The following is a 23,382-nucleotide window of genomic DNA, read 5'->3' as shown; positions in this document are numbered from 1 at the left end:
CTGCTTCGGAGACCACCGGGCACTTCTGGTGCCCCCCCTTGCCGGTTTATGTATGCCACCGTTGTCGCATAAAGAATCCGTACTGCCCTGCGATGGACCAAGGGAAGGAATTGCTGTAGGGTCAATCGATTGATCGACCATTTGGCCTGTCGAGGGGACCAACGTCCCTGCACCGACCTGGATTGACAGACTGCTCCCCAACCTGTCAGGCTGGCATCCGTCGTAACGATGATCCAAGATGGAGGTTCCAAGTCCACTCCTTGAAGAAGATGTCCCGGTAACAACCACCAACTGAGACTGACCCTGGCCGGCTCCAGTAACGGTAATGACAGGCAATAGTCCTCGGACTTGGGGGTCCCAGCGGGAAAGCAGCACCCTCTGTAAAGGTCGCATATGAGCAAAGGCCCAAGGAACCAACTCCAGAGTAGATGCCATATGCCCAAGAAGTTGCAAATAATCCCATGCCGTGGGCAAAGGAAGGGCCAACAGTCGCCGAACCTGCGCATTAAATTCTCCATCCGCTGGCGTGGGAGGAACACCTTGCCCATATATAACCTTTTTTTATGAAGAAAAACAGTGAGCATGAGACCCGCCCCCTTGTGATGTCATCCAGCCCAGCGTCGAGCCATTCCACCTGGCGTCGCCCGCCGAAGGGGCTCGACAAAGGGGCACTCCCATTTGTGCACCCCTTCGTGCAACTCTTGGTGCTACCTTTTTTCGTTTTTTTTCTTTTTAACTTCTATGTTTAAGCGTAACTGTGACTTATAATATCGAGAACCCACTGGTCCAATGTTATCTTGACCCATTCCTCCCAAAACAGGGGCAGCTGCCCCCCAATATGTGGTAAGGAGGAATGGGTCGGCGTTCCTTCATTGTGAAGGCTTGTTGGGGGTAAAGGTATGAGGGGGCCTCCTGAACACTGGGGTCTCCTGCCTCGAAAGGAACGCGCCCACGTCTGCGACCGGGATGCTGCCTCTGTGCGAAGGACAAACCCCTCCCCGTACGAAAACGGCCCTGACCATGAAAACGGTCCTTGAACGCGCCTGAAGGGCGAAACTGCGTGGGCTTGTCTTCAAGAAGGTTATAGACTTTGTTGTCCCCCAAAGTCCTTAATAAGCTCTTCCAGCTCATCCCCAAAAAGCAATTTTCCCTTAAAGGGAAAGGAACCCAACCGTGATTTGGAGGAGGCATCCGCAGACCAGTGTCGGAGCCATAAAAGCCGCCTTGCGGAAACCACTGATGACAGTTTGTGCCGAAGTCCATAGAAGATAATATAAGGCATCCGCAGTATAGGCGACTGCAGATTCCATGTGGTTAGCCTGCTCTGCCTCCTCCAGGGGTAGCTCCTGGGCCGTAAGCAACTGTTGAACCCAACGGAGAGTGGCCCTCTGCATGAGACTGCTACAGACCGCGGCCCGGATGCCAAGCGCAGAGACCTCAAAAATGTGCTTCAGTAAGATCTCCTGCTTCCTATCCTGAAGATCCTTGAGCGCTGCTCCGCCAGTCACGGGAATGGTGGTAGGCTTGATTACAGCCGTGACCGCAGAGTCTACCTTGGGAAGCTTGAGAAGATTTAAGGATTCGCTCGGCAGGGGATATAGTTTCTCCATAGCCCTGCTGACTCTTAATGAAGCCTTGGGAAAATCCCATTCCCTGGACAAAATTTGAAATAATTTAGGGTGAAATGGGAAAGTTTGCGGTGGACCTCTAAGTCCCGCTAAAACAGAATCTCCCGGGGAAGGATCCGCCTCAGGTTGTGGAGCCGGAATCTCCAACTCTCGCAACACATGTGGAATCAAAGGATCCAGCTCGTCCTTGCTGAACAAGCGAAGGATCCGAGGATCATCCCCCACCACCTGCACATGTGTGTCCATATCGCCACCCATATCCAGGGCAATGGGGTCCTGGGGGGGGAGGGGGGGGGACACGGACACACAACCCGCCGACTCGGAAATATCAGGTTCCGCCGCCGGACGGGGAAGACGAGCCCCCGCCTTCCCCTGATCCGGTGCGGGCTTGGGACGTTTAGGGGAGGGGGCAAGCGAGTCCTCCCAATCCACTTCAGCCTCTAGATAGGCTCTATGCATTAAAAGGATAAATTTTGAGGAAAATGGAGATGGTCCCCTTTAAGGCTCCCCCCGTAGGCCGAGAGGAGGAAGGGCTTAAATTTGCTGTAAAATCGGCAACGCGCTGGGGGCTTAAGGCAGGCGGAGAGGAAGGAGAGCCATCCTCTCCCTCTGACGCTGCATCGGCGTCTGTGCTCGGCGCAGGCAAAATGGCCGCCGCTCCCTCTCCGAATGGGTGCGGGTCAGGCTTCTGCCCCCGAGCCGCCAGGACTCTGTGCGGCCGCGATAGGGGAGAGCCGCGGATTACCCCCGGCCGCCAAGAGGGCCCCTCGCCCCCGGGAATACAGCGGGAGCAGAGACCCTCTCGGGAGAGCCGTGACCCCGCAGGCCATGCAGGCGGAGGCTCGTGGCATGGTAATAGTGGGGCTGAGAAGAAAAAGCACAAGAAAAGTGATAAGACAGAAAGAAATCGCGCCGGGTGAAAGATCCACCCCCTCTGGAGACCTGGGGCCGGTTAGTGGCAGGCCGGGGCTGAAGAAGGGCTGTAACACGGACCCCTCGCTGAGAGGTCTGTTTTTCTCTTTTTTTTTTTTTTTTTTACACAATAAATTGAAGCGAAATTAAAAAGAAGCCCTTTGAAATCACACTCAGCCTCCCTGCTATGTGCAACTGTGAGCCCCCTTCAGAGGAATATACATCCCTGGAATGGAAGACGGGGGGGAGAGTGACCGGCCCACCGGTAAATACTCCCCCCTGGCCACAGAGTAAGGAAAAGCTCCGGGTACCTGGCGTTAGGGCACTACCCTGCCTAGCCTGAAGTATGCCTCTGCTCCGCCAGCGCCAGAAAAGAAACCGTATTAATAAATTAATTTTAATTAGAACATTTTCCTTTTTTTTTTTTTTTTTTTAAAACAAAGGAAATTGGTCTAGTCAAAGCTCAGACAGAGCTGGTACTGTCAAACCTGTAAAGGATCAGGACCGCAGGTTATGCCTCTCAATCTGCTGGAGTCAGAGAAATACTGGGGGATCGCAGGTGGCACACTGGTATATCTAGGGAGTGCTTTTCAGCTTTTCTCTGACTCCATCTGCTGGAAGGGAGGCATAACCCAGCAGTCTGGACTGATCCTGGTACGTACAAGGAAATTACTATTTGAATGACTTCTCTGTGTTCAGATTATCCCATGAAAGTAACTTCCTATGTTAATTAAATGGTGTATATATGACTGGCTCACATTCCTTCCTTCTATTGCAATAAAAGCATTTGATGTTTTATGAATTAAATTACATGTGGTTTAAACTTGAAAGGATCATACTGATGTTTTCTACAATTGATCTGAACTAATCGTAAATAATATTATTACAAGAATGCATTTGATTTTTAGCAGTGGGTGATGTTTTGATTGCATTTTTTTTAAATCTGTGCCTTCAGCATTCTTCAGTCATCTTTAATTAAAGTTTGCTGGAAGTATATTTACCTGTTTAAATTTGTTTTGTTTTTTTTAGCACTTGGGATTACTTCTTTGCCTACAATCAACTTGAAGAATGTATGGAAGACCACCAAAACGCAGCACATTTCAGACTCGTGTTTCCTTCGCCTAAACCAGTATGGGAAGCACAGTTTTATTTGGACTGTAGCGCTTTCTGCACAAAACACATTTTTGCATAATTTGCACATATGTGAGCTACATACAATGGAGCTGTCTTTCAGAAAAACATCCAAAAGGTATGACTTTGCCTACAGCATTATATGCTTGCTAACTGGTTCTGATTTTTAAAGTGCTTTTTTTGTTCTCATATATATTGGGACACGGAAACATGCTTTCAGCCTTGGAAGTGGCCGTTCCAGAGCAGGGAAGTCTGCACCACCACTGCCCATGCTCTATCTGATGCAGGCCTTCTTTTTTCCAGAGCTGTTAGTATTCCTTGAAAGGTGCCATGTTATATACCAGTCCTTGGGGCACACCTAATCAGTCAGGTTTTCAGGATACCCACAATGAATGTGCACGAGAGATATCTGTATGCACTGCTTTCAATATAAGCAAATCTCTCTCATGCAAACCTGAATGACTAGGTGTGCCACAAGGTCTGGGTTGGGAAGCCCTGCACTAGCAGATGTACGTAACACAGACCAATATTAAGAGAAAAGCCTAGCTGTAGTAAGCAGGGCTTTGCCAGTTCCTCTCTCCATGTCAACAGAAGATAGAATTTTAAAGCATCTCCCCCTGCAGATGGGATCCCCTGCCTCCCCATTTTCCATTAAAAAAAAATAAAAATCATTCTTTCAGAAAAACACCGCATACTGCAACAAGGTCAACTTCAGACTGTGAAGAAAATCTGTCCTGCTCTGAGAAGGAAGAGGATTGGGTTTGTTTTTTTTAAAAGAGAATGCATTATTTCCAAGGATGGCTGAGCATTCTTTCCTTTCCCTTCTAAAGATGATGGGTGGCTCTCTCCAGCAAGGGATACTTTAAAACACTGAGAAAGCAGACAAGTTAATTGAAAATTGTTAGCTGTATCGCATATATTGTCGTCAGAAGTCTGAGCCTTCTCAAAATGATCCCAATAATTTAATCAAAAAGTGTATAAAATAACCATCCAAAAGTACACTCCATTAAAATATATGTTAACGAACATGTGATTTATAATCGATAATTACCTCATCATTTTCTCTAACATACAGCACCTCGTTACCAGCACTGCCAAAAACGTAGGCTTGACGAACTGACTTCCGTTCTTCCTCGGAGCAAAAAGCAAAAATTGGCCATTTCCCGACATCTACCATCTTCAGTTCTAGCGATGCCTGGACAAAATGATATCAAGTAAATGAATATTTGGCACCTTACATCATAATCCCAACAGTGCAAGGTTTTTTTTTTGCATCTTCTTCTAATAAGGCTCTCCTTATGGTGGTTAAAGCAAGCAGAACAGTACAAGCTTGATGGACCAGCAGCAACCTGCGTCATCCACAATTTGAAAATCGCTTTAAGCAAAACCTAGATGGACATTACTGGACATTAATGCCAGTTAATTCTATTTTGAGAGTGATGAGTAAAACAATCTGGACATAAACAAGACTCTTCCCTATTACCAATTCTTTATGAGTGCTCCTTTCTTTATGGGCTAGTAATTTTGGAACAAGATGAAACTGGGAAGTCCCTGGCACTTTTAAGCTCAGCTGTTCCACATGGTAGGGGTGCCCAAAGGTGCAGAAGTTCTCGCAAATGGGCCAACTGCACATATTCAAAATTATAAGGGTTTTTCTTCCTTCTCATCCTGCTATGTATTTCTGTTAGAACTCAAATCAAACAGCCTGCGTTTGAAATTACTCTTTAAACTGATTCTATTCTTCATTTCTAACAAGCACACCTGTCAGTTATTGCACTGTTTGTCCTTGCTGAAAAAAAAAATAAAGAAAGAAGGTAAAAAAAAAAATTAAATGGCATCAGGAAATTTGATTTTAGTCAAGCACCAACATTCGTGTGGGGTATAATAGATTGAAGGGGAGTGAAATGTAAAACTCTCCCGAAATCAGGGAAACAAATCATGTTCAGACTTGATATCAGGCACCACCATCACCTAAAATAGGCCCTACTGGAACATTTTGGGAAGATTTAAACTCCCTTTAACTTGATCTTCAAGCAGCTATCCCAACAATAACAAAGACTTTGACATGTGCACGAACACGGACCTTATTAGGAGGGTCACAAAAAAGAACCGAAACACTATTAGCAAGTTCCAAACTCAAAATTACCAAGAAAATATTCTTTCCTTTCTCCTGCTAAGGAAATATAGTACTATATTTTGCTGTTCTGTTTATTTGTAGCATCTAAATCCAGTTTCTAAGTTAGCTAGATTGAAATGACTCTGTAGACAAACAGACCCAGCCCCCCCCCAAAAAAAAAAAAAAAAAAAAAAAAAAAAAAAAAGAGTTGGTAGTTTTAGTATTTTTCTATCCGCCTTGCTCTGATCTTCATTGCCTTACCCACAGTGTTGATAAAAAAGCAGAACAGAGGACAGACTCACCAATTAGTACTGCTGGAGCAAGTAAGGAGTCAAAGAGAAAAAACTGAAGGGAATCAGAAAAGAATTTACTACATGCCAAGTTAGTTCCTTCTTTTATACTGGAGAAATTACTTACCTGACAAAGGAAAATTAGGTCTTACCTTTGCTAATTTTCATTCCTGTAGTACCGAGGATCAGTCCAGACTGCTGGGTTATGTCCCCCGTCCAGCAGATGGAGTCAGAAAGAAAACTGAAAAGGCACCCTCTATATACTCTGGTGCGCCCCCTGCGATCCTTCAGTATAATCAATAACAAAGCAGAATGAAACAAGAAACAATGGCTGAAAACTGGTGACTAGAACAAGATAAATATGAACATTTGGAAAACGAGGAAACCAGGCGTTAGGCCATGAAATACAAATAGGTAAAACGAGCACCATCTGAAACAGAAAAGCTGAAAAACAGAGCCACCGCGGGACTCTTCACTGATATGGGCGGGCGTCTGGACTGATCCTCGGTACTACAGGAATGAAAATTAGCAAAGGTAAGACCTAATTTTCCTTTCCCTGTACGTACCAGGATCAGTCCAGACTGCTGGGAAGTACCCAAGCTGCCCTAAATGGGGTGGGACCTAGACAGTCCCGCACGAAGCACACCGCTACCGAAAGAGTCCACCGGAGCGTGCACATCCAATCGGTAATGTCTAGCAAAGGTGTGCAAGGATTTCCAAGTAGCCACCCGGCAAATCTCTTGAGGAGAGACAAAACCACTCTCCACCCAAGACGACGCCTGAGAGCGCAGAGAATGGGCTTTGAGACCAGCCGGAACGGCACGACCCTGACAAATGTAAGCAGAAGCAATGGTCTCCTTCAACCAGCGAGCTATCATAGTCTTGGACGCTTTAGCTCCCTTTTTCGGACCGCTCCACAAGACAAAAAGATGGTCAGACAGTCGAAAAGGGTTGGTAATCTCCAAATACCTCAACAGCGTCCGTCGCACATCCAACTTCCTAAGTTCCGGTTGTCGAGACGCATCCCTATCGTCCAGAACAAAAGCAGGGAGATCGACGGTTTGATTGATGTGAAAGGCGGAAACTACCTTCGGCAAGAAGGAAGGAACAGTACGGAGCGAAATCCCCGAATCATGAATACGGAGAAAAGGCTCTCTGCAAGACAACGCTTGGAGCTCAGAAATTCGCCTAGCCGAACAAATAGCGACGAGAAACACTGTTTTGAGAGTGAGATCCTTGAGGGTAGCCCTTCGTAAAGGCTCGAACGGAGAAGAACAAAGAGCATGGAGAACCAAGTTTAGGCTCCAAGAGGGACAGATAGCCCGTACCGGGGGGCGTAAGTGCTTAACCCCTCTTAAAAACCGCGCTACGTCAGGGTGCATGGCGATGGAAACCCCTTCAAGCTTACCACGGTAACAGCCTAAAGCCGCCACCTGCACACGGAGGGAATTATAGGATAAACCCTTCTTTAGGCCCTCCTGCAAGAATGCCAGAATATGAGACACCGTAGCCTGTCGCGGTGGCACTTTCAAGTCCCTGCACCAAGTGTCGAATACTTTCCATACTCTGACATAGGCAACCGAAGTAGAAGGTTTACGCGCCTGCAGAAGAGTAGTAATGACCGAATCCGAATAACCCCTCTTTCTCAATTGACGCCTCTCAAAAGCCAAGCCGCTAGACAAAAGCGATCGGCCTGGTCGAAAAATACTGGACCCTGCCGTAACAGATGAGGCAGGTGACCGAGACGCAAGGGGCCGTCCACTGCTAGGTTGACCAGATCGGCGAACCATGGTCTCCTTGGCCACTCCGGAGCCACTAGAATAACTGGACCCGCGTGTGATTCGATGCGGCGCAAGATTTTCCCCACTAACGGCCATGGAGGGAACACGTAGAGGAGAACGCGAACAGGCCAGGGTAGAACCAGGGCATCTACACCTTCCGACCCGTATTCCCGCCTGCGACTGAAGAAGCGAGCCGCCTTGGCATTTGAGTGTGTCGCCATGAGATCCAGTCGGGGAGTTCCCCACCGTTGGATGATGAGTCTGAGTGCTTCGTGAGACAACTCCCACTCTCCCGGATCTAGCTGTTACCGGCTGAGGAAGTCTGCTTGAATGTTGTCGACTCCGGCGATGTGTGACGCTGCAAGACGAGACAGGTGTTTTTCCGCCCAAGCCATTAATCGACTGGCTTCGGACGCCACTAGCTGACTTCTTGTCCCGCCTTGCCGGTTTATGTATGCTACCGTGGTCGCATTGTCGGACAGGACCCTGACAGCTCGCTCCCGGATCAGAGGGAGAAAGTGTTGCAACGCCAGGCGGACCGCTCTGGTTTCCAAACGATTTATTGACCACGTGGCTTGCGAAGGCATCCAACGCCCCTGAGTGGACTGAGATTGACAGACCGCTCCCCAACCGGTCAGACTGGCATCTGTCGTGACAATGATCCATTGAGGGGGCTCCAAATCGACCCCCTGGAGGAGATGGAGTGGATTCAACCACCATTGCAGGCTGGTCCGTGTCGGTTCGCAGAGTGGCAAAGGCACTTGAAATTCCTCCGATTTGGGGTCCCAACGGGATAGAAGCGCCCTCTGTAGAGGACGCATATGCGCAAAAGCCCAAGGAACCAAATCCAGAGTGGATGCCATATAGCCAAGAACTTGTAAATAATCCCACGCCACCGGCAGGGGGTGAAGCAATAAACGGCGAACATGAGTTTGCAAGCGCTCCATCCGTGCCTGAGGGAGGAAAACCTTGCCCAGACTGGTATTGAACAAGGCTCCTAGAAACTCCAATCGCTGGGTGGGTATCAGCCAACTTTTGGAGTGATTGACGACCCAACCCAGAGAGTGAAGCCGGAGAAGCACCTTCTGTACCGCTTCCTCGCAGAGAGGTAGGGACTTTGCTCGGATAAGCCAGTCGTCCAAATACGGATGTACGAGAACACCTTCTCTCCGGAGACTTGCAGCGACCACTACCATGACCTTGGTGAAAACTCTCGGAGCTGTCGCAAGGCCGAACGGAAGAGCACAGAACTGGAAATGCGAGCCCATTATCATAAAGCGGAGGAACCTTTGATGGAACTCCTGGATTCCTATATGCAGGTAAGCCTCTGTGAGGTCCAAAGAAGCCAAATACTCGCCTTTGTGGACTGCTGCGATAACAGAGCGCAGAGTTTCCATCCGGAAGCGTGGTATGTGTAACGCTCTGTTGACCTGCTTCAGATCCAGAATGAGACGGAATGTGCCTTCCTTCTTTGGGACGATGAAGTAAATGGAATAGCGACCCGTTCTTTGTTCGGAAGGTGGAACCGGCACTATAGCTCCAAGGTCTTGTAACCGAGTTATCGTCTGTGCAATCGCCTGCTGTTTTGCTTGGGAACCGCTGGGAGAAATGAGGAATAGGTCGCGGAGGGGCCTTGCAAACTCCAATGCGTACCCGTAATGAATGATGTCGAGAACCCACTGATCGGTAGTAATTCTGGCCCATTCCTCTCGAAAGTAAAAAAGACGTCCTCCTACTTTCGGAACTGAGGGATGAGCCAGCGTCCCTTCATTGAGCTGTTTTGGCGGCGGCAAAGGAATGCGACGCTGTTGTACGCGCTGGCCGCCTGCCACGAAAGGAAGGAGTCCATGCTTGAGAACGCGTGGTAGGTTTTCTAGATGAATAAGAGGAGGAGGAGGAGCCTCTACCGGAGCGAAATCGACGCTGCCCGCGAAAACGACCACGAAAATTGCCCGAAGACCGAAAAAACCGAGGTTTGTCCTCCGGTAACTTAAATACCTTGTTCTCCCCCAGAGAACGAATTAACTGCTCTAACTCGTCCCCAAATAAGAGTTTACCGCGAAAAGGAAAGGAACCCAGTTGTGCTTTGGAGGACGAGTCGGCAGCCCAGTGACGCAGCCAAAGTAGCCTTCTCGCCGATACTGCGGAAGACATGGAACGGGCCGAGGTGCGAAGCAGATCATAAAAAGCATCCGCAGCAAAAGCTACTGCGGATTCCATGCGGTTGGCCTGCTCCGCCTCCTGCGGCGGCAGATCTTGCGATGTTAACATCTGTTGTACCCAGCGAAGGGTAGCACGCTGCACCATGCAACTGCAAAGTGCTGCCCGTACTCCTAAGGCTGAAACCTCAAATATCCGCTTCAATAAGGTCTCCAACTTCCGATCCTGAAGATCCTTTAGGGCCGTACCTCCCGTCACCGGGATGGTAGTGTGTTTCGCCACGGCTGTGACAGCGGAATCTACTTTAGGCACCTTAAGCAACTCCAATGAATCCGCAGGTAGCGGGTAAAGTTTATCCATCGCCCGACTAACTCTAAGAGTGGCCTCTGGATTATCCCATTCCCGGTAGATAATCTGAGCAAGCTTATTATGAAAAGGAAAGGCATGCGATGGAGTGCGGAGTTCGGTCAATTCTAAGTCACCCGGTAGGTCATTTGACTCAATCTGGGGTACCGGAATTCTCAGTTCCTGTAGCACATGACTGATTAAAGGATCTAACTCCTCCGTGTGAAATAATCTGAGAATTTGAGGGTCGTCCCCTTCGACCGGATCCCCGCCCCCAATATCCATTCCTGAATCCGGAGTGGGAGTGTCCGGTAAAACCGGATCAATAGTAACATGCGCTGGAGGCTTAGGAGGAGGGGCTGGATTAGGAGGTAGGGCTGGATTAGGGGTTCCCAAGCCCAAGCCAGTGGGAGCTGAAAGTTTTCCCCGTTTATTAGAAATAGGAGCAGCCTGTTCCCATTCAGCTTCTGCTTCCAAATAAGCTTTATGGAGCAAAAGCACAAACTGTGACGAAAAAGGGTGAGGCCTCTTCGAGGAACCTCCCCTGGCTCCTCTAGTCGGCTGAGGGCTAAGCTGCGGAGGAAATTGGGGTAGGAGGTCCTCTCCCTCCTCAGACGATGCTGAATCGTGATCGATATCGCCCAAAATGGCCGCCGACTGCCCCAAAATGGCCACTGCCTCCGAGGACGGAGGAGAGGAGAGTCGTGGTCTGCCCGAATTTAAACTTGGCTCCTGCCGCGGAGAAGGGGAGATACCGGTCGCGGCTGTCTTCCGCGAGGGCCCCTCCTCCCCGGGAAAGCACCGGGAACAGAGGCCCTCGCGGGAGACCCGGCGACCCGGCTCTCCACACACTGCACAAATGGTTCCTCGAGGCATGCTGAATCGCAGAGAAACGGCCGAAAATGGCGCGAAAAAGGGGCCCGGGTGACAAGCACCCCTTCCGGAGAGCACAGTGAGTAAGCAGGCGAAAAGGAGAAAATCACCTCTTTTTTTTTTTGTTTTTTTTAAACAGTAGCGCTGCTACCAGCAGCCGAAGAAAACTTTTTTTTTTTTTTTTTTTTACTTGGGAGCCAGCAGAGGGTGCACCACACCCATAAAATCTAATTCTCCGAGGAATTAATACGTCTCAGGAGTCGGAGAGGGAGAGTGACCGGCCCACCGATTAATACTCCCCTCCTCTCACTGGGCTGGGCAGACAGAAAAACTCCGGGAAAAGGCTGTAGGGTAGCACCCTGCCTTGCCTGCTATGGCTCCAGAATAGGCAAAATTAGTTCTTAAATTTACAACGAGCTAGTCACCAAATCTTTAAGCCATATAATTATAATCAAACCTGACAGGGAACTTCCCCAACTACAGGAGATCAGGACCGCAGGTTATGCTCTCTCATCTGCTGGAGTCAGAGATATACTGAAGGATCGCAGGGGGCGCACCAGAGTATATAGAGGGTGCCTTTTCAGTTTTCTCTCTGACTCCATCTGCTGGACGGGGGACATAACCCAGCAGTCTGGACTGATCCTGGTACGTGCAGGGAATTTGGGTTTCCTTAGTGTAGCCAGATAGACTCAGGACCAGTGGGTTATGCTCCCCCTGCCAGCAGATAGAGACAGAGCAAGCTGATGTCACAGTATATATATTCCTGCAGTGACCCCAGTCTGCCAGTATTCTCTTCAAAAGCAACTGTGGACAGGCTAGCAAAAAACCTGATTAAAAACAGGTAACCAGAACTGTATTCAATCAACCATAAACACTAAACACGTAAGACTCTAGGTACCCCAAGCTAGGGACTGGATGAACACCTACCAGTAATCCCTTGGAGGGGCTGGATGAACACTTACCAGAGCCCCACAGGAGGACTACTAACACACTCAATGTGGCAGCCGAGAATGAGAAGCTGAGTCCATCTGTCTACACTAAGGAAAAGAAAATTATCAGTTAAGTAATTTCTCCATTACCTAGCTTGTAGACAGATGGACCCAGGACCAGTGGGATGTACCATAGCTACTCCCCTACAGGGTGACAGGCTGACAGCGGTCCAGCCAAACACCGCAAGTACAAAGGCTGCATCCTCCCGGGTCTGCACAACCAGAGATAAAACCTGGAAAAAGTGTGTAAGAAGAAGGACTACATCGCAGCTCAGCAGATATCGACAGAAGACAACATTCGAACCTCCGCCCATGACACTGTCTGAGCCCTAGTGGAATGGGTCCTTGGAGAAGAGAAGGCTGAGGGGGGATATGACAGAGGTGTTTAAAATCATGAGATTTTATCATGAGAGGTCTAGAACAGGTTAATGTGAATCAGTTATTTACTCTTTTGGATAGTAGAAAGACTAGGGGGCACTCCATGAAGTTAGCATGGGGCACATTTAAAACTAATCGGAGAAAGTTCTTTTTCACTCAATGCACAATTAAGCTCTGGAATTTGTTGCCAGAGGATGTGGTTAGTGCAGTTGCTGTAGCTGTGTTTAAAAAAGGACTGGATAAGTTCTTGGAGAAGTCCATTACCTGCTATTAATTAAGTTGACTTAGAAATGTATTTATTTATTTTTAAATTTTTATATACTGAAATTCCTGTATGAAATACAAATCAATCCGGTTTACATGGAACGGCTAATCACCCGGGGATTACATAACTGCCCAAGGCTTTTACATAAAAAGGTTAAAGATTTACATATAACGAATAAAACCAGTAAGTCTCCGTTTAACAATTTAACAATTAAACAGGAAATTGCCTGGGACCTTAAGTGTATGCCTAACGGCTTTACATCAAATTAGACAGTAACTCGCCACTGGTTAAAATGAAAACTATTGAACGGGATAATGGGGGGGAGCAAAAGGAGAGTAAGAGTAAGAAATCAGCTACTGCTATTACTAGCAACAGCAACATGGAATAGACTTAGTTTTTGGGTACTTGCCAGGTTCTTATGGCCTGGATTAGCCACTGTTGGAAACAGGATGCTGGGCTTGATGGACCCTTGGTCTGACCCAGTATGGCATGTTCTTATGTTCTTAACCTCAGTAGGCAACGGCTTTCCAGCATCCATATACACAGCCATGACCACCTTCTTAATCCAATGAGCTATGTAGTCTGCAAAGCTGGAGCACCCTGCTTACTCTCGCCATGGAGAACAAACAGGCAATCCATCTTTCGAAAAGATTCAGAGACCTCCAGATACTGCACGACAAGACATTTAACATCCAAGGAGTGCAAAAGGCGAAACTCCTCCACATCCCTGACCTTATCCAGAGATGGCAAGGAGATGAACTGATTCAAATAAAGTCTGAGACTACCTTGCTCAAGAAGGATGGAACAGTACACAGCTGTAATGCCTCTGGAGTCACCCGAAGTAACAGCTCCCAGCAAGACAAGGCCTGCAGCTCAGAGATCCAATGTACAGAACATATAGCCACCAGGAACACAGTCTTCTAGGTCAACAATCATAAGGGAAGTCTACGCAGTGGTCGCAATGTAGGGCCCGCCAAAATGTCCAGCACCAAATTAAGACTCCACAATCAAACCAGTAACTTCAAGGAAGGCCTAAGATGCTTAACTCCCTTTAAAAACACCATTCACCAGGCCTCCAAAACAGACAAGAGCCACAACCTGCACTTTCAAGGAATTAAGGGCCAAGCCTTTATTCAATCCAGAATGAGAGGGATTTTAACTGAACGAGGAAGAACGCCCCACTGCTCACACCAGGCCTCAAAAACTCTCCAAACCCACACATAAGCCAAGGAAGTGGAGAACTTGCGAGTGCAGAGTAAAGGGGCAATCACGGCAGAGGAATAATCATGTTTTAACAGGAGTGTCTTCGTGTTCGGAGGAAGACGAAGGTAGGCCTCCACCAGGAGACGTCGCAAATCCTCAAACTCAGATGCCTGGGCCAGTCCAGCAACACAAGGAGAACTAGCCCCTTGTGGCCTTCGATCTTGCGAATTATCCTGCCCAGCAAAGGCCACGGAGGAAAGGCATAAAGAAGATGCCAGAAGATGTGGTTAGTGCAGTTAGTATAGCAGTGTTTAAAAAAGGATTGGGTAAGTTCTTGGAGGAGAAGTCCATTACCTGCTATTAATTAAGATGACTTAGATAATAACCATCGCTATTACTAGCAATGGTAACATGGAATAGACTTAGTTTTTGAGTACTTGCCAGGTTCTTATGGCCTGGATTGGCCACTGTTGGAAACAGGATACTGGGCTTGATGGACCCTTGGGGTTTTTTTTTTGGTTTTTTTTATTTTATCTTTATGCAATTTTACAGTAATTACAAGATAATAATCTTGAAAGGAAAAAAAATCAGAGAATACAATATTCATATAATCCCCCAAATTCAATTCACAAACAATAACAATCTTTCTATTTCTGAATTTAAAGTCCACAAATAGAGAAGGGGGAAGAACTAACACAACCTAAGGAAAAAAATAGCCCCTTGGTCTGACCCAGTATGGCATGTTCTTATGTTCTTAATCTGTCTTCTGGCCAGACCTGTACAAGAGCATCTATTCCCAGGGGCCACGGATCTCTCCTGCAACTAATAAAATCGAGGACCCTTCACACTGTGAGAAGTCACCAGCAGATCTAGGAACAGAAGGCCCCAGCGATCCACAATCAGCTGAAACGCCTCTGCTGACAACACCCATTCTCCAGGTTCCAGACTCTCCCTGCTGAGAAAGTCTACTCTTTGTCTTTTCCTGCAATGTAAGAGGCTGAGATCATCTGCAGATGACCTTTCGCCCAATTCCGTCAGTTGGTCTATTTCCTGCGACACTTGCTGGCTCTTGGTTCCTCCCTGACGATTGATATAGGCCACCATCGTCACGTTATCCGACATCACACAAATCACTTGATTCTTTAGCCTGTGGCTGAACTGCAAACATGCCAGCTGTACCGCCCAGGCTTCCATGCGATTGATGTTCCAGTGGGACTTTTCAGCATTCCAGTGCCCCTGGGCCTTTAACTCCAGACAGTGAGGCCCTCAACCGTGGAGACACACACATCTGTCCTGAATGCCAATCAGGCCAGAGAGGACAAGGGAACTCCCTTTCTCAGATGATCCTCCTGCAAACACCACTGGAGATGGGAGCAGATTTCCATCAGCAAGTGGAGCCGAACCACATAATCCTGAGACTGCGGGTTCCAACGAGATAGAGAGCGCTAAAGAGGACACATATGCATCCTTGCCCATGGCACCACTTCCAGGGTACCTGCCATCAAGCAGAATACCTGTAGATAGGATCACACCATCAGGCGTATGGTGTTTATCAACTGATTCACTTGAGACATCAATCTCTGGATCCAAACCACCAGTAGGAAAACTCTGTCCTGTTCAGTGTCAAATTGGACCCCCAGACACTCCAATGACTGGGATGGTTGAAGATTGCTCTCGGTCAGATTCACCACCCAACTGAGCTCCTGCAAAAAGAAGATCACCTTGTGTGTCACCAGGTGACTCTCTTCTTGAGACTTGGCTCGAATCAGCCAGTCATCCAAAACGAGTGAACCAGGATTCCTTCTTTTCACAAGGCTGCCGCTACTACTACCACCATAATCTTGGAAAATGTTCTGGAAGCAGTGGCTAGACCAAAAGGCAGCGTCCGAAACTAATAATGGCACCCCAACACCACAAAGCATAAAAAGCGTTTGTGTTCCAATTGGGTGGGAATATGAAGGCAAGCCTCTGATAGGTCCAAGGAGGTCAGAAATTCCCCTAAATGCGTAAGGTTTGCATTCAAAAACGAGTCCCCATCAAGTGACGGTTGACCCTCTTAAAATCCAGGATGGAACGAAAGGAGCCCTCCTTCTTGGGCACAACAAAATACATGGAATATCGCCCCATACTTTCTTGAGATGTGGGCACCAGAACTACAGCCCTCAGCCTGAGGAACCTTTGAAGCATAGACTCCACTGTCTGCTTCTTCTGCAGAGAGTGGCAAGGAGACACCATGAACACGTCCCAAGGAACACTGTGAAATTCCAGCACATATCCTTCTCATATCACCTCCAGGACCCACTAGTCCAATGTGATCTTGGCAAAACTTCATTGGGAAGCTCGGGCAGTTCTGCCACCCAAGCCTGCTCCTCTCTTGGGCATTCTGGGACAAAAGGACTGAGACCTACCAAAAGGCTGAGTCCTCTGAAAGGTCGACCCTATGAAGGGACGAAACCGCTTGGAACCACGGAAACGGCCTCTCATACCAAAGGAATGCTGCAATTGCTTCTTATCCTCCAGCAACCAAGGAAGCGGTAATTCGCCGACTGACTGGCCAGTTTCTCCAATTCACTCCCAAACAAAAGCGAGCCTTTAAAGGGTATCTTTGTAAGATTAGCTTTGGAAGCTGTATCAGCTGACCAATTTTGCAACCAGAGTTGACGCCTGACCGCTATCACCAAAGCCACTCCCTTGTCGAGGTACGGAACAATTCACAGCCCGCGTCTGCTAAAAAACTGGCAGCGGGCTCCATAACCGCTCCAGAATTTCCTTCAGAATCATCAACCTCCTGAGAGAGAAGCAGGCAAGATCGCGCCACTAGGGAGCAACAGAAAGCGATCTGTAAAGTTATCACCACTCCCTTAAAGGCTTGCTTAAGGATAGCCTCAATCCTCCCTATCATGCACATACTTCAAGGCCGCTCCTCCCTCCACAGGGACAGTAGTTCACTTAAGAGACAGACCATACCAGTGCATCCACGTTGGGAAAATGCAAATGCTCTCACAGAGTTGGATCCAGGGGTACAGGCCTTCCAACATCCGACCTCCTTAAAATTTGCCTCTGGCGTGTTCCATTCAAGATCAATCAATTCCTGAATGGTGTCTATCACAGGGAAAAAACAAGAGGCCTTATGCAACGAAACCAAAATGGGATTATTCCTCAGCTCTGACATGGCATCCGCACCAGGAACATCCAGCTGTTTCAAAGTCTGGGAAATCAGAGCCAGCAGTTCATGTCTATGAAAGAACGTCAACATGGTGTGATATGGTTCCAGACCTGGAGGGATTTCCCCATCTTCCAGGGAATCAGGATCTGCCTCATCATCAATGCCATCCGGGCTCCTGTCTGGAATACCCACAGGGAGCCGAGGCAAGCCCCGTCGCTTTAATATAGGACTGGAAGAGGGAGGAGCCACCAGCTGAGGGTCCAATCTGACAGGTTTGGGTGAAGCAGAGGACTATGCCTGAAGAAAGGTTTGTAAGCCTTGAAAAAATTTCACCCAAGAAAAAGAAGCCGGGTCCAAATCAAGTCCAAACGGAACTGGAGCGGGGCACACAGAACTACCCTCTCTGGAAGAGGATCCAGTCAAGGGAGAACCAAGATCTGGCGTTCCTCCAGCCAAAGCTGTACCCAACCCATCATCAGAATGGGAGGAGCCAGGCTTAGCAAAATCCGAGGAAGACAACTCACCCTGAGCATCCAAACAGTGATGATACATGTTAGAAGACAGGTCAGGCTGAGAAGCTCTAATATGACAGACAACACAAAGAGAAAGGTGCTTAGGCTTCTTGTTTACCGGCACCATTGTGGTGCTAAAAGTACGTCTGAACAGCTAGTGCTCAAAAATATATGCACACAAAAATTAAGCACTGGTGAGGTAAGGCACATGCACAACTTGTGCACCAAGCAAAACGTTTGAAACACTGCAAAACTTGTGCACGCAAAAGGTGCGCCCAAAACTGAGCGCACAATGCGTGCACAGAGCCGACGCACTACGGACACCGATGGCCTGTAGAGGGCAGCAAAACACACACAGGAGCGCGTGAAAACGCTGTTGCGGCCTACCACACGGAGTGCAAGCACAAAGCCTAACTGCGGAGCCTAGCCCACCGGGGCTGCTCAACCTGCCAGGTTCTCCAACCTGACGGGACAGCGTGCCAAGCATGGAGACCGGAGGAAGTTCTAAAAAACTCTCTGTATCTGAAGGTAAAATATTCAGCTTTTTTTTTTAAACCTTACTCTAGCTCAGCACTTACCGGCTGAGTATAAAGACGGTCTCCAGTGCGGGTGGAGGGCATCTGCCGTCACCACTGCACTTGGCCTCCTGCACCCACTGCCTTTCAGCTGAACGAGCAGCTATGTCCATGCCTGGAAACCCAGCTACCAGATCAAGGCAAACCTCTGAGGGACCACGGAAATCACCCTCAGGAATTCTCAACTAGGGGAGGGACTTTTTGGTATTACCGATGGAAAGCAGGGTTTTCTTTTCCTTAAGTCAAAATTTCTCCTTCCAAAAAACTTGAAGCAATCCCCATAGGGATATGCACATCCACAGTTTGCTGGAGACAGAGAATACTGGCAGGCTGGGGTCACTGCAGGAGTATATATACTGTGACATCAGCTTGCTCCGTCTCCATCTGCTGGTGAGGGAGCATAACCCACTGGGGTCCTGTGCCCATCTATCTACTAGCTAGGAAAAGAAATATTTTCTAAGATTACGCCTGAGTTTACTCCCTTTCAACCTCATCGCACGACATTGTTCTAGAGCCTCCTTTCTATTGTAAAAGGCTCACCTCCTATGCATGGAAACTTTTGAAATATTTAAATGCCTCTATCATATCCTCTAGGGTGTACATGTTTAAATCTTTAAGTCTATCCCCATGTGCTTTAGAATGAAGATCACTGACTATTTTCGTATCCACCCTCTGGACCCAATCTATCTTGTTGATATCCTTGGAAGGTGTGGTCTCCAGAATTGAACACAGTATTCCAAGTGAGGTCTCACCAGGGACCTACACAGCTGCAATATCACCTCCCTTTTTCTCACCATTCCTCTTACTATGCAGCCAAGCATCTTTCTGGCTTTTACCATCATTTCAGCCACCTGTGTGGCCACCTTAAGCTCATCAGATACAATTACTCCCAGATACTGCTCTTCCTTTGTGCTTAAAAAGAATTTCACCTCCGAAACTGTGCCTTTCCCTTGGGTTTTTGCATCCTAAATGTATTACTCTACACTTTTTAACATTAAATCTTAGCTGCCAGACCTTAGACTATTTCTCAAGCTTCACTAGATCTCTCCTGTTTTCCACTCCTTCCTGGCTGTCCATTCCATACAGATTTTGGTATCATCAGCAAAAAGACAAACCTTTCCCGACAACCCTTCTATTATATCGCTCACAAAAATGCTGAAAAGAACCGGTCCAAGGACTGATCCCTGATACACATACACACACTAGTAACAACCCTTTCCTCAGAGAAAAAGTAATTTAGCACTACCCTTTGTCGTTTCCCACACAGCCAGTTTCTAATCCAGTCAGTCACTCTAGGATCCATACTAAGGGCGCACAATTTATTTATAAATTTTCTGTGTAGAACTGTGTCAAATGCCTTGCTGAAATCCAAATACACTACGTCTAGCACGCTCCCTTGATCCAACTCTCTGTCACCCAAAGAAATCAATCAGATTCATTTGACAAGATTTACCTCTGGTAAAAACCATACTGACTCAGATATTGCAAGGCACTGGATTCCAAAAACTGCACCATCCTCCATTTTAGCAATGATTCCATTAGTTTGCTCACCACAGAGATCAGTTTAACTGGCCTCTAGTTCCGAGCCTCCTCCTTACTTTCACTTTTATCATCCACCTTTTTCCAGTCCTCTGGAACTATTCCAGACTCATGAGAAGGTCAGCCACATTTAGTATCACTAATGCCAGATGTTGGCAGGTGTAAAAACACACAAGTAAGTTGGAAAAGGTGCATGCTTGCGTGTCTTTTAAAATAGAAACTTACGCACACGTGTTATCCTCACCCAAGACTCTCCTAGACCACCCCTTTTCTACACACATATTTACATGCAGCTTTTATAAAATACAGAATATGCATGAAGCGGCTATAACACTATCTTGAATACAATTACTGACATTACTGGTCTCATTTCCTTGAAAAAACTAACTAGCATTTCCAAAAATCTGTAAGATAATGTCTTTTCCCAGTTTTACTAAAATGAAATTAATAACTGCCACACCCATTCATGAGAAGAAACTAACTTTGAAAATCAATCTTTTCTTCTTCTTAGGTTGACCTTGCAAACAAGGGAGAGATCTTAAAATGAATGAAGATTAAAATTCTGCATCACAGCATATTAGTTTTCATGGCTACATACCTGGAAGTGCTTCACGATGGGCAGTGCAAAAAAAAATTATCTACAATCTAGTAGAACCCAGGGCAAGATTATGCTGTTTTGCATGCTCTCACTTCCAACTGTCACCCTGTGCAAGACAGGGATGACAACCTCCATAAGTCACCAGTCATATGTTATGGATGGCACCTCCTGCAGGGAAAAGAAAGCAAGTGCTTTACAAACCAAATCACAAGGTGAGCACATGCATATGGAATTACCCAAATATTCTTGTACCTCCTCCACTACTTTCCCCATATAAAGATAGCTCAGAGGACTGCTCCCAAACCAAAAGCAAATCCATTTTCAACTGCAGTGCCCTCAGATTACAGATGTGAGGTAATGCTGTTCAAGTAGTTGTGCTATAGGTATAGATAATAATCTCTGGCACTAGTCCTATGTGTATCACATCCCTCATACTCTATGATCCGTGGCCTACGAGCAGAGAATTTGAGCTGACAAGGAGCAACGTCTTGGGATCTGAAGTGATAATAGAAAGTCTTTGACAAATCAGGTCCTTGAGCTTCCAGGGAATGTATTTCTAAACTGTCACAAGAGGCCTGAGCGATTGGGTCAAACCCACACCCCTCACAAGAGACCCCCTTACTCTCAAGTGTCAGTAAATACCGAATCAGTAAAACAATGAACAAAAAAAGACCATGCTCATAAAAAGTCTCATGTTAGAAGAACATTATGAGCGATAGTATCTATCTCTCCAGGGTTATAGACGCAGGCTCTGTACGATTACAATACAGCAGAATCAAGAAACTACGTCTCAACAGCTGCGTGCATGATTCTGAAACATAAAGGGGTGAATCATATTTGCGTAGTGGGTCCAGCTTTGCACAAAACGGCACTGGTAAAATGTTTATCACAAAAAAGCTAGGTTATGAATAACATTCTGGCAGACCGTCAGTGAAAAAAAAATGCACATAAGTGGTAACTCTGACACCTCTGCATCTGTGTTCTAGAGCCCTTGAGACCACGCTAACCACACCGATCCCTCGCACCGCACACGAATAAGGAAACGCCAGGGCGGACCGTACACAGACAAACAGTGCCGGTAACTCTGCGTCGCCCTAAAGCAGCGTCAGAGCGCCTCTTCCACGGCTTTAGGAAGCAGCCCCGACGTCCAAAGCGTGGAACAAGCAAAGCTTCCCATGGCTCACCAGCCGGCGGTGAACATGAGAGCACGTGACGCCGTAAGCTCCCGAGCGCCCTTGCACTGCCTATTTACCAACACTATTGAAACGCAGACATTCACTTGCTCTGACTCCACCCACCGCGGCGGCCTTAACGTCGTGCGGCGCGAGGTGAGAAGGGGCGTGCGTGTGCGTGCGTGCTCGCACACGTGACGGGACTAGGCGATTTCCCAGGTCGGGTGTCAGAATGTAGGGTAGAGGCAATGCTAGCCATGCTGTTATTGGGAGTGGAGCGTTCATTTTTTTTTAAGTCTTCGCAATTTAAGAAGCGGCAGTAATTCGTCGACAGAAATAAAAAATTATGTTCAGTTTAAACACCAAGTTCTTAAATGGAAACACAACTAGCGTATTTGCTGTTTGAAGTTTCTTGCGACTTTTCGAAGCGCCTTGAGGATGGGGGTGGAAGAGTGTTGACCCCATGCGAGTTCTTTTTATTGCTTGATAAGTTAGTACTTATTTCTAGCGCGGTACTGTATTTCCTTTTCCTCTGCAAGAACAGAGTTGGTCAGCAATTGAAATTAGGGAATGAGATGTGTCATTTATTTTATCAAAAAAAATCTGATGGGTCAATATTCAAAAGTGTTTATTTAGCAGGATAACTCATACATTTCCCAGCTAAATGGCAACTTCTTGAATACTGAGCCACTGATCAGCTAAATTTCAACTGGATATGCCATTAGCCTGCTAAAATTTAGCTGACTAAAAAAGAGGCATTCTGAGGTGGAATAAAATTATCTGGCTAACAGCTGGGCATATTTGAAAATCAGCTAAGTTAGCCAGATAAGTTTAGGACTGCCTCTGTGCACCCCTAAAGTTATCCGGTAGTATGTGGCTGGATAACTTGCTACAACCAGATATATTCAAAAGGATATCCAGTTAAATTGCTGCAAAAATGACAAAAAAATAGCCTGGGCCTTTTGGCCCAATCTCCCACTCTCCAACCCCAAAAGACTTACACATAATTGGAGCTGTATTGCCCAGTTCCCCTTCCATACCCATTTTGAAGCAAAAGGGGCTAGCACTTTGGCCGGACCCCTCCCTTTCCTTCTCCATTTTACGCACAGACAATCCACTCTCCCCTCTTCACTAATTTGTAACCTTGAGCTGATACCCCGAGCAGAACTATTCTGTCTTGCTATATATTTCATTTGCACAGCTTAACCAGATAGTTTAACTCAGTCTCTGCATGCAGACAGAGGCTGCTTCTTCAAATCCACACTTTATTAACAGGTAAAACAAATAAAGTCTTACTGTTCATAAACTGGAGATAACAGCAATCAGATCAGCAGCTTAGTCTCAGCTACAGAATTCTGCAGGAGTGACCAGATTAGCTGCTGATTCACATAGACTGATCAGTTCTGACAAAAACATGTGGTAAAAAAAACTTCCTGGCACCCCTGCTTCCAGTCAGAAGTTAACCCTTTAGAGCCAGCTGTACAACTACTTAATACAGCAGAAGCTGTGAACATGTAGGATGGCCACCAGTTGACGGTATAACAGTACACAAGAAACTATACAGAATAAAAGCATGAACACAACATGTTCACAGGCTGCTGTGGAAGCAAGATAGTTTGAAGGCAGAACAGATGTGAATAAACAGAAAAACACCTATGGAGACAGGACAAGAACGTCTCTGACTAAAATCCCATGCCCATGCTGACTTCACACATTTCAAATCATGCTGACCTTCTAGTTATTATTATT

At 47.0% G+C, this 23,382-nt stretch overlaps 1 protein-coding gene across 4 annotated transcripts in view; it reads right to left on the bottom strand.

Moving 5' to 3' along the window:
- Positions 1-21,756, bottom strand: part of RCBTB2 (RCC1 and BTB domain containing protein 2) — a 126,684-nt gene extending 104,928 nt beyond the window's left edge. Inside the window, exons 1-3 of one of the 4 annotated variants that reach the window (XM_029602863.1) lie at positions 21,646-21,756; positions 20,462-20,629; positions 4,723-4,866 (exon numbers count right to left, since the gene is read on the bottom strand). In XM_029602863.1, coding sequence (XP_029458723.1) covers positions 4,723-4,848 — 126 coding nt within the window. In that variant the 5' untranslated portion in view covers positions 4,849-4,866; positions 20,462-20,629; positions 21,646-21,756. Of the gene's footprint in view, positions 1-4,722; positions 4,867-20,461; positions 20,630-21,428 lie in introns of all 4 variants that reach the window. The other 3 variants (XM_029602865.1, XM_029602864.1, XM_029602862.1) reach the window with 3 other exon arrangements.
- Positions 21,757-23,382: the final 1,626 nt, after the last annotated feature.

Source organism: Rhinatrema bivittatum, chromosome 5, assembly GCF_901001135.1.
Source record: "Rhinatrema bivittatum chromosome 5, aRhiBiv1.1, whole genome shotgun sequence".
Lineage (NCBI taxonomy): Eukaryota > Metazoa > Chordata > Amphibia > Gymnophiona > Rhinatrematidae > Rhinatrema > Rhinatrema bivittatum.
The sequence above is the reverse complement of the archived record's forward strand: the minus strand, read 5'-3'. Positions and strand labels throughout refer to the sequence as shown.